Raw genomic sequence first — 12,263 nt, forward strand, 5'->3', positions numbered from 1 at the left:
TCTGGAGAAAAGGAATGAAAGGGAAACTGTTCCTTAAGGTGAAGCTTCTTGTCTGGAACAGCATTAGGCCTTGTGCTAAGCTTTAATCACACTTTTCCATGGAGGCCTTTATTCAAGAAGCTATTTGGCTTCTTTTCAAACTACCAGTTTTGGTATGTCTTTCTGACAAAGTTAGTCTGTAATTAATAAGGAATGTACTTCACTATTCTCAAAACAGAGGTGGAAGCTCTAATGAAAGCTTGATAGATAGGTGTCTAATAAGCTTCATTACAAGGAGAAGGGCCCTGTCCATGGCCTGCTTCGCATCATGGAGATCCACGATGCTGTCCTCAGATCTGACCCCTCTTCAGGGGGAGTCAGCTGACTAGCTGGGTGACTCTGAGTAGCCACGATGACTACTGAACGGTACTAAATTCTACCCTTATGGTATGGGATTAATTGAACTGTTCCCATGTTTGCTCTGCCAGTTGCCAGCATCATCTTTCATTTTAGTTCAGCCAGGACTAGGCAGTTTGACAGTGGTGGTTGTTTGTCAGAAATTTGCATATTTCCATCTTTTAAAGGTATAGTGAAACTTAACCAAATGTTAAGTCCTTGAGTATGGTGCAACTCAGGACTTCAAGGACTACACCAGATGTCCCCTGAAGCTGCTTTTCCTGCAGTCGCTGTGATGATGTGGTGCTGGGCACAGGGCCGTGTATTTGCAACAGCCCGCTTCATTTGATGAGGATGCTCAGAAGAATGAGGTCTAGTTTTTAAAAGATATGGTGGAGAACAGGGGTTAGAATCAGGGGGTCATGGGGGAGCGAGCCGTTTGAAACTGAGAGAGACAAAAGGGGAGGACAAAAGGTAGGAGGTTGCAGTTTTAGGTGTGTTTACACATGCTGTGAATATAGTAAAACTGTCAAGTAATACCCTGAGCAAAGAATGAAAAAAACTTTTCACTTTTTGCAGAATTGCAACTTGCACAACACTGCTGAAGCCAGTTTTATATTGTTTTCATGACATTTTGTCATCTTTTTTTTTTTTTAATTCTTTGTGAGAATTACTAAACAGAAAAATACAATAGTGTAATTTCTATTATCTAATATAAACCTTTATCTTGTGATCTGGGATTTGCAGTGAAAAATTACTGGGGGTGTTGGTTTTGAGTTTTTTGGGCTTGTTTATTTTTTGGCTGGGATTGAGTTGAAATATTGGAGCCTGAAGTACAGATTTGTTCAAGAGTATTATATTTCTAGTACATAAATTATTTTTCAAAATAATCTTATTTTTAGAGATAGCTGTCTGTCATAGTAGTTTAAAATAAGATGACTTCTCTAAGCAGGAATAGTGAATAATGCCTTTTACTGCTGTATTGAATTAGTGTGTAACTTCCTACCCAGCGAAACTAACTTAATGTGTCGTTATAGGTTTGCAATGTGAAGTTTAATTCTGAGACTTAGAATTTTTTTGAATTGATAAGATGTAAATAGAATTCTAAAAAATTAAGAGAAACCATTGTGCATCTTTCCCAGTTCTTGCTGAGTCCTGTTGTTCTGTGTTTGTGTGATCTTTGGGGAGTTAGCAATCGGAGGTGAGAATGCACAGCAGATTGGCTCAGGCCATGTTGAGCTCCTGGTGATGAAAGGAGACAGGCCCAGTCCTTGCTGCTTCCCTGCTGGGTATTTTCGTATCACTTTGAAGCATCTCTAGTTTGTAGGACTTGTGTTGAACTGATTATATTAAACAACTTGTCAGAAGGCTAAGCCGGGGAAAAGAAAAAAAAAAAGTGGACAATCTATGTTAGTTTGGGGAATTGAAGTGACTCAGCTTGGTTTTGCCAAGTGCCAGACATAAGGAAAAGGGCTGGATTACACAGGAGAGTAAGGGTAGGTACATGTATCGGGAGAGGGATTAGCAGCAAGATATTGCATTGGCTTGGCAAAATTTATCCCTTCACCCTCAGATTCTCTAGAGAAGGAGAATGAAAATGGGTTGTATTCCTGTCAGATGTTTTTAAGCTCAGTTTTCTGCCCTGAAGGAATACAGCTGTTGCTGCAAGTGAATAGCTGCCATTAAAAGATTAAGTTAGTAGTTACATACTGCTTTTCCTCTCCAGCTCTGGAGGAACTGTGATGCATCTCTTCAGCACTTTGTAGTACTGTCTGAACGCCTTGCTGTTCCCAGGGAGGTCCTTACACACAGTCCGAGAAACGTTTTCCTCGACTAAGGCCTTGGTTGTGTTACGCTTCTCTTAAAAGGACTAGAACAGTGTAAAGGTAATCTTCAAAGAAAAGCCAGCCCCTCTCCAACCTGGCCCTTGCTGTACCTTCCCCTCAGCTTACTGTTTAATACTCTTGGCAAGCAGAAAGCGCCATTCTGTTTTCTTCGATTGCAGAAGACATAGCAAGGGGCATCACGTCACATTTTGCCAAAGTTGTTGCATGACCTATCTTTTTGAGGAAAAAAAAAAAACCCAAACCCCAAAACCCCTTGAAAATTCAGATGGTCTGAGAACAGCTGTTCTGTCTCATGTTTAGTCTTTAAATTAATGTTAAATAGCCTGACAAGCTATATTGTGATTCTCAGCTCTTCTGGCAAGAATGATCACACTTGCTGCTTTATATTTCTTATTGCCGGTTCTTCTTAATCAGAGTTGTAGCTGAAAACTGTAAATGTTTTATGAATCAGTTGCACGTTACTTACTGTACTTTGACTACAGTAAAGGAAGAATGGGCTTAATAATTAATGAGTTAATAGTTGAAGTTTTATGTGCAATGTGTATTAGACATTATATTAATCTTAAATATTTCCAAATTTGTAGACATATTGTCAAAACTAATTTAATTTTTGATTCTATTTATTTCCTTTTTGGTTTTATATGAACACAGTTATGTTGTATATCCTAAATAGTTATTTTGAAAATAGTTTTCATACAGTGTAGGATAATCTATAACCAGTTCTACAATACCTGCAGTTGATCGCTGTATTTTCTTTAGTATAATCTTGATGATTTTTATTTCTAATTATTTCTGTTATGTTACACTGCACCCACCTATAGCAATCAACTAGTAATGAAGTAAACTTTGAAAGCATAATGGGACAGAGAGCCTAAAATCTGTAAGAGATTTATCCATTAAATGTAGTTAAGTGGGGCTAGGTGTCTTGCCAAAGGTCATAGGAAGAATTTATGACCAAGAGAGTATAACACATTTTCCTTCATGTTCAATTCTTATACATGAATTATACAGTCACATTTCATGTGTATTTTCTACCAGTTTTCATGTACTCCAGATATTTGTTATGGAAATTAAGTCCTCAAATACCACTTCTAGATGTTGGGCCTCTATGGCAGGAAACCAGTCCAGTAAGTGTTGTGTTGTTGAAGTGTTGGTGTTTATATTTTAATAACAGACTTCTTTCTACAAAAAGTTCTATTTTTTCAGTAATACTGCTTTTTTCTTTGTGTATGTTTTCATCAGGTTTGCTGTAAATATGAGCGAATATATTTCTTTAAAGCCTAGTTTAACACTCTTAATTAATGATAATTTGGTTTGCTATTTACAATTAAACTATATTTGAGTGTATTAGGTCTTCAGTGTTTGATTTAGCTTAGTGTGGTGTATTTAGACATATTTTTTTATTAAATAAGAGATTAGACTACCATAAATAGGAAAACTGTAGGATAGTCTCATTGCTTGAAATCAGTGAGAGGATAAATAGGGGCATAAAACTTCCCAGAAATTCATATATCCAGGCAGACTTTTTTTCATGCTGTATTTGGAGGAAAAAAAAAAAAAAAAGTGGACATGTGCAGAAACTGAGTACAATTAGCGTCAAGCAGATAAATCCAAGTCTAATCCTGTTTACGGTCTACATCAGACAGATGTGCTGAGATTGATTTAGACAAGCCCTTGGCTTATAGTAATTTTTTTTTTAGTGCCATATATTCTGTTTTTGTTAGATCTTTGTTAAATGTTAAGTGCTGTTAGTTTTACTCTTCCCTAACGCCTGTAAACTGCTTTATACAGGTTCCCTTTCTGCTCTCATGATGACAAAGCAGTCTGGTAGAAGAGATTATCTTTATTCCTTGTAATTAAATTGACTTTTTTTTTTTTTTTTTCAGAAGATACAACAATGGGAAGTGGGTACTGAATTAAATAAATAGCATGATATCTAATAGATGTATACTTAAATCTCTTGCAAGAACAGATGGTACCCAATATCTTTCTAAGTAATGTGAGAGGACAGTTAATGTCCTGAAACAGCTAGCAATAACCAGTATTATACTAACGAACCAGTAGGTTTTTTGAAGTTTAAAAAAGTGTCTCATCCAAAATATACTTTATTTTTAAAGTAAACTTGGTCATTATCACATACTAGAAATATTTTATAAATGTAGCTCATGACTTAAATTATCTGATTGGTTTTATAAAATTTTACTGCATTTGTGATAATCTTATTTTCAATAAAAATAGAAGATGAGAATTATAGAATATGCCCAGGGACTTTTATGTGGCTTTGTTTTCAACTTTAGTAAAAACTTGTTGGCCCAATCCTACTAGCTAGTTCAGTGTTTCTTCTGCAGTTTAAAACTTGAGGATGATGCTTTCATACCGTTCAGTATTCCTACAGTTTATATGCTTTGTGAAACTGTATCTGGAAATGTATTCCAGTAGAATAACTAGAGTCAAATACTGTTTTTGAAAGTGTAGTGCTGCCTAGTAAGAGTGTATTATTTTGATTTTCAGAAGTTTTAATGTGCATCTGAGCAGCATGAGAATTTGATAAATACAGAGCAAGAGGAAGATGTAAAAGCAAATAAAAATCTGGCAGAAATAGTAGCATGAAAAGAGAAGACACGCCTTACCTGGCTGGTTACTAAATGTCATTCTATGGAAGCTAGTGGGGGAATAAGAAGTATTTTAACAGGCCTTCATTTTACTTGATTCAAGCAGGACAAACAGGCTAATGTTTGTAACTTACAGTTACATTTCAGGTGTCTTTATGTTTACCCATTTTCTTAAAATGTTCCATTTGCATGCTGAAATTTTCACTGTTCTGTATGTCTGACGGCGAGATTTTCAGGCTAAAGATAAGCAGACTCCCTTGAAAATGCTCTTTTTAAAATCAAACCAAGTTTTAAATAAAAGTATTTAACTATTTAGTTCTAGGTAAGTGATTCAGGATATCGTAAGTGTTTCATTTAGGGCCTACGAAGACTATTTAGCCCCAAATGTTTAAGAACAGCCATACAAAGTTTGAAAAAAAATAAAAATCTAGACCTTGGAGTTTGTGATGTTAGTATTATGGTTGTTTGTACAATGTCCACTCACACTTTGAGCCTACACAAAATAATAGTTAAAATGGAATAATACATTTTTATTTTTTTTCCCCAGTCCCCTGGTTTCATTCAATGTATCTTACAGAAAATAATTTTAAAACAATCATTACAGTACTTTTTTTCTATTGTTTGGTGAGTTTCCTCCTGTTTATTTGCTGCGTACTTCTGAAAACCTGGACAACAGATAATTTCCTGTGTACTAACTCAGTGCACACAAACATGTACTTGTCACAGCATTTCTGCTAAGAATGGAATGATTTTACTCCAGTTTTACGTCCTAGTAGCTGATATATGGAGTAATTAAGATGATAAAATGTAACAAGTTGGAAAAATCCGTGGGAAGTGTAGTAAGAGAATGCTTTTATTTGCAGTAGTTTATTTGGTATGGAACAGGAAAACAAATGGGTTGGTTGGGAATTGTCAGGAGAGGTCATGCTGACTTGAGCTTTAGCTGTGTTAGTATGGCTCAGGTGTGACCCTCCAGGATGTCGGGAGAGTAGGGTGATCACTGCATAGTCTGGTTCAAGAAATGATGATGGGAAATGCCAGCGTCAAACTGTTACAATTGACAGTGGTTTCTTTTGCTTGCTTAGAAAAAGTATGACTTTCTGAAGCCCTCAGCTTCAAGCGGTGTAATGAAATAGGTGATGTTGTTTGCAGTCTCACCATCTTTCTTGCAGTACCGTCCATTGTTCCCAGGAAGAAATTAAAATAGACTTTTGCAGCTTCTCCCTAGCACTTCAGTACAGCGTGTGGCAACTATTAATCAAACAGAATCTGTTACGGCCTTTGCTATTGAGTAACCACTTGACTGAGCTATTGCTAGTTTTGGATAAGTCTACTTGTTTCTAGCTTTTCTTGCCTTGGGCTGCAAGGGGACCTTTGTTTGTCTAGGATATCAAACCAGCTGTAATTACAAAGAAAGCAGAGAAACTTTTATTTCTGTTTCCAGAGTATCTGACACCTACAGGAACGGTGACATTTTTTCATCAGTCTGTATATTTGACTTTGGTTTTGAGGAATCAGGTGTTTTACAGATCTTGAACCGGTACAAGAACTTTTGAAACTGTTTCTTTTGTCTTCTAAAGTAAATTCATAACTCAAAAATCAAAGATAAAATGGGTGACATGCTTTCGGTTTATTTTTCTATTTTTTCTTAAGTATTTTCTGGTATGTCTAGTCTAAACTCAAAATGCAGCAGTTTATGTACTTTTTCATTTCATATGAGCATATATAGTCAGCTTGGGTCATAGCACACATTCTGATCTATGATTGAGGAGAATATAGCTGCTACGATTGCTGTGATTTAGGAGAATAGAATGAAGAATTTTCTTTTTGAATGCAAATTAAAAGAAATGGCTCACTGTTCTCAGAAGCTGCAGTTTTATTAATTTTTTTTTAATATAAGAAAAGGGATTAAATAACCATTTTGGAATATTGGTATTTCTATAGCTGGATACCTGACCTAAATATCAGAAAGTTGGTAAAATGTAAGACCAGTGATTAAGGCATATAATATGCAGTAAGTTTCATTGAACAGATGCTCAAGTGAAGCTAGAGATGAAGCCACCACAACGTGTTTTTTTTTAGGTATTACTCCTAATCATATTGATAACACTTCTTTTTTTTTTTTTCTCCCCCTACAGGTGATTCCAGTATGGTTTTACAGGCTCATGAGGAGATTATTGAAATGAAAGATGTATTTTCAGTAAAATTGAAACGCCGTTGTTTTGTAGGGCAGAAGAAAGGTGGTACTTTGCTGGGTATCACAATTTTTAAATGCGTGAATAAAGAAGAGAATAAACTAACAGACTGTGCTATCCATTTAAATAACTTAAGTGAAGATCATTGTCATTCATGGTTTAGACATCTAAAGGAAATTTTGAATGGTAAGCATTTAATTTACGATGATGTCATTATTATTTCAGACTTGTTTCTATTGACAATACATAAAGTTGAGTGAAGCTTGAAAAATATTTTGTGTGGAAATTAAGACACAGATGTGTCTGTTTATTGCTGGAAAATGTTTACTACTGAAGTTTTACATGATGAAGTGTAAAATGTAGAACAGTGACAATAAATGACTAATGCATCTGTAAAAATTTAACAATTTGATGCTATTTTTTTGCAAGTGTTTTGGAGCTTACTGTATTCTGACTGAAGAGTCTTCTGTGAAACCTGTTTCTTAAAGGAATAAAATATTTTGTTGATGTTTTCACTTTGAATTGCAGCACATCTGATAGTACTGCAGTTGTTACAGTCCTGGGAACTCTTCCCAGTGACTGTTTAGGAGTTCCCACTTGAGACATGCAGATTCTTTAAGAGACTAATGGGAAAGGCTTTCCCCTTTTCATAAATTCACAGGTGGAAGTGCTCTTAAGGTTCTGTAGGACTCTTACTGTATCATTTGATACAAAATATATTGACACTAGCTAGTGATGAGAGGCAATTATTTTAAAAATATCTTTCTGTGTTTGCCCAGGCTAATGCTAGTTTCAGGATGCTTTGTTTAACCCATTGTAGGTGCATTTTTTTCACAGCAGCTGTATCAACTTTAAGGAAAAAGTATTCACCGTTTAGGGAAAACCCCACAAAAAATCAAAACCTTTCACTGTAATTTAATACCATCAATACTGGAAAGACAGAATATCACACACTTCTACTTTTTAAAAAAACCAAAACAACAGAAACTCCTATAAACCAAACTCTCTGATTGAGCTCCAAAACGTGTCTGTTTAAAGACTATGAGTTCGTTTACTACAGAAGCAAAACAATCCATCTTGTAACAGACTTCTAAAACTCCAGGTGAATTGTTAATACTGTGCCAGGTTACAGAATTCAAATCTTACACATCTGTAGTGTTTGTAACAACACTTTCAGTAGGGATTTACAGCGTGCTTCTAGTGAAATGACTTTGTCAAGAGCAGATACTAGACAAAGTAAAATATGCATTACTAATGGTGCATTCTTACATTGTTTGCTTACAATATGCTTTGGATTTTCCAAATAAAAAAGTGTATTAAAAAGTGCCTTCCCTTGCCCCTGTTTGAAAGACTTTATCATGAATATCTGAATCTGCAGAATTGCCAAGATTCTTGCAGATCTCCAGCTACCCATAAAGGCAAGGACATTTGCATAAGGAGCAAATGTCTGTTTTGTTCCCAGATTACCCTCCATCTATCAGGAGCAGTGATACCATATGTTCACGGAAAAAAAGCTGCAGTATCTCTTGCTCAGGTTGCCTTGACTTCGAGGTGCAGTCTCTTGTTTTATAGCTTTGTAATTGGAAGCCACCTGAACCTGAAAGAAGCATTCTGTGCAATGTTGCTGTTTCTAGTACTTCCTTCAGCTTCTTTCTACAGAGGCTCAAACCTTGTGCAGATTTTTCTTAGTCTATAATCAGTACATTTTTCTTCTTTCCTTGTACTTCAGGAGTAATCAGGACGCAGAGGGGAAAAAATAACCAAACACAACCCCGAAAATATCTTTTACTGATGTTTTATATTGGTTTAAGATCTGTAATTACAATAAAGGTATTTAACAGGCAGTTGCATTTTGAAGTTTGGGTATATACTCAAACTGCCTTTCTATCTGGAAAATCACCAAAAAAGCAGCGTTATTTCTGCATTCAGTGTGACAGAGACACATTATCAGTAATGCCAACAATGGCAGTATAGTAATGGTATAATTCAGAAAAAAGTCTGATTTATAATGTACCAAATGTTGGTAGGAAGTTCCCAGTGGGGTTCAAGTCTGGACTAAAAATATAACATGTGGATAAATTCAGTTGATTCCTCAGTAACTAAAATCTCAAAACGCAAGTTGATATATCTCTGCTGGAAACGATGAATTTTCGTAGGTTTTTGTTGCAGGTTGTTTTCATCATAGTGTTGGTGACATCTTTATTCTTTGACTCAAATTGGCTCCTTTTGGGTTTCCTTATGAACTACAGGGTAAAGTTAAAATTTCATCCTCTAAAATAGTAATAATTTACATGTACATGTTTTTTTTCTAATCTATCTGATCACAAAATAAGTTTTCATTAACTACTGCATTATTTACTTGAAGTTTTTTTTATTGCTTCAAGGCTGGAGCAAATGAAAAGCAGGTGATTTACCGAAGTAGAGTGTATATGTGCTTGGGTATGGCTGTCAGTAAATATGTACTTTCATTTGTCAGAATGGCTAAATATTACTAGCAGATGTGTCTCCTTTGAAAATAAATGCAATTTCTATTTGTTTACCTTACTCTTTGACAAGCTTTTAGATTTTTATGCATATACATTAATTAAGGAACAATAATAGCAAGTTTATAACTGATGATGGGAGCTGGAGTTTTATCTGGAGATTTGTTCTAATGGAGATTTTTTTTTTTTTCTGAAATACTGTGTACGGAATTTCCCTTTTACTGTCTGTTTTGCGTCTGACAAACATTTCTTGAATGGTTCTTGCTGTTCATTCTTACTCTTTTTGTCATGAGTATCCTCTGTTGCTTTGAATTTGTGTTCAGAGTACTTTGATTTAAAGTTTAACTAGATAATTTTTTATGAAGCCTGTCATCCTATAAGTAAGCATACAAATGTAATATAGCTGTTTAGAATTTAGCTACAGTCGCTGCTATTGTGGCTTTTGTGTGTGTGTGTGTGACAGGGTAACAAAACACATGCACTACCATCTTCCCACTTCTAAATAAGTTCTTATTTTCTACATAACATCGCTGCTGTTGAGATGCATGCCAACTGGGTATGAAAAGCTTGCTCAACGATGATGTTCAGGAAAGATGATCTGTGTATCGCTTATTTGTTAAACTGATGTAAAATAACCACTGCCATTTTAAGGCATGCGCCTGTGGAGCCTTGGTTCTGGACTGGTTCCTGGAAAGCCCCCCACGGCAGCTTAGATAGGTTCTAGTGTGCTGTTGCTCTCATGCCAGACTGTTGTACACCTGAGACTTAGTGATTTCCATTTATACATCACATCATTTTGTACTGGACTTAGGGGCATGTACAGTGGGGACATACTGTGTCAGTGGAATTCACCGTTTAATTTAAAATCCTCTGTGCATGCAAATGCCCAGTGTATCTTAAAGGGTTAAGACAGGCCCAGAAATGAAAAAATGTGTGATTATCAATGCTTATCCATTTTTTTGGTATTTTCTTAGCAAGATAAGGCTGATTGATGGTTGATTTGAAAAAGTTTTACTTAAAAACTCTGTAAACTAGCAGGAGACAGTAAATAGGGTTAAGAATAAATGATGAACTAGCAAAAAAATACATAAAGTGCATTTTATTTTTAGCTATTATTCTGTAGTATCTCTCGCGCTGGGATTTGATGTGGATGTCTAAAACTTCATGCATGAAGTTTTAATTAAACCATTAATGTTAAACATTAACTTTGGTTGGTTAATATTAACAGTAGTGTCTCCATAGTTACATTAACAAATCTATCTCGTATTATTAGTTTTCCTCATGTATAATATTCTTGCTGTTGTATAAAGAATTTATAAATGTATGTAGTAATGCCATGATTCCAGGCTCTTAACTTTTGTAACATAAACCCATTTTCATAAAGCCAAGAACTGAAAGCAGCACAGATGTATGTCTGAGCATAGTGTCTCCGCTGCCCTATGTGCCTTTGTTTTCAGAACACCCTGATTGACCCACCACCCTTCATGGTTCACTGATTCACTTGATAGATCAAGTTTAAACTAGTGCATATTAGCACATTTGTTAGTACTAGAGGAACAGTTGGCCTTCCTGCTTTAGGCTGCTGGTTCATTTCAAATGGAGCAGCCACAGAAAACAATTAACAGAATACCAGTTAGGAGAACACCAAAAGGCTGACAGACTGAAATCGGTTGCAGACTATAGTAAATGACATTGATTCATTCATATAGATGTTGTTTAAAGAAAATTAAAAAAATATTATTTAAAAATACTTCCTAAAGAAGTTTCACTGTATAATTGTGTGGAAGTTTGATCTTTGACTGTTATTGGATATTATTTCATTAAACTCAATCGTTTGGTGTGTTATAACATGTTCAGTGCACACAGGGAATGATAAATAGTAACTTTTGTCATGATCATCCTTTCATGTTGGTTGGCAATCATTTGGCACAAACAAAACCACATCAGTAGTGTACCGCATCTCTGCTCAAATGCCTTGTTTGTGATACCTATTTCTATGAATAGAATAGTTTACCTTTCTAAAAAAGTAAATTGTTTTTCAAATAGTCATAAAGAATATTCTAACACTTTTTATTCTCTGAATTCATTTGGTTCTTGAAAAACTGACTAGGGTTTATGTATTAAGTTTGATCTACTTTTCATGAATAGCTTAATATATATAATGGTAAACACAGTTCCTGGTTTAGAATCACTTAATGAATTAATTTTTAGTTAAAAAATAAAATTCAACTGTTTAATTAGAAATCTAGGATCTTTTTTTCCCCAGCAGTTGAAAACTCAGTATTCTTTTGCAAGCTTATGCTTTCTTTTAAAACTTTATATTGCTGCTTGGGGCTTATAAAACTCAAAAACAGTTAAGTGAGTTAGTAACATTTGCTTTTTTTCCCTTTAGTTTTCTCCTGATGGTGGTTTAGCGGTATTGTAGCTCACACTGTCTGGGTAACAGAATGTATGCCACTTCATCACCTTTCTCCTACAAACTTCCCTATTCTTTCCCTCTGCTTTGTGTATTATATAGATAACTTTTTTTTTAAGGTTAAAGTATGCTTTACTTACAAATCAAAGACTGTAGTCAGTTTTTACAGTTTTGTGGCTCTGGGTGTTGGGGGGGGGCTGTAGGCCAGCTGATCACAGGTAGGAGTTCCTGTAGAGAAGATAAGAAACATGACAGCACATTCATAAATGTGGCTAAATCTTTTTTCTATCAGGAGTCCTTATTCTTGTGGTGGTCAGTTTAATTTCGTTTGGTAC

General features: G+C 35.3%; 1 protein-coding gene across 5 annotated transcripts in view; it reads left to right on the forward strand.

Annotated features, from left to right (window-relative positions):
* Positions 1-12,263, forward strand: part of CERKL (CERK like autophagy regulator) — a 59,909-nt gene that overhangs the window by 18,475 nt on the left and 29,171 nt on the right. For 3 of the 5 annotated variants that reach the window (XM_080400274.1, XM_080400271.1, XM_080400270.1), the window contains exon 2: positions 6,973-7,215. In XM_080400274.1, coding sequence (XP_080256400.1) covers positions 6,973-7,215 — 243 coding nt within the window. Of the gene's footprint in view, positions 1-38; positions 3,350-6,972; positions 7,216-12,263 lie in introns of all 5 variants that reach the window. The other 2 variants (XM_080400273.1, XM_080400272.1) reach the window with 2 other exon arrangements.

Source organism: Falco punctatus (genome assembly GCF_963210335.1).
Source record: "Falco punctatus genome assembly, chromosome: 8".
Taxonomy (NCBI): domain Eukaryota; kingdom Metazoa; phylum Chordata; class Aves; order Falconiformes; family Falconidae; genus Falco; species Falco punctatus.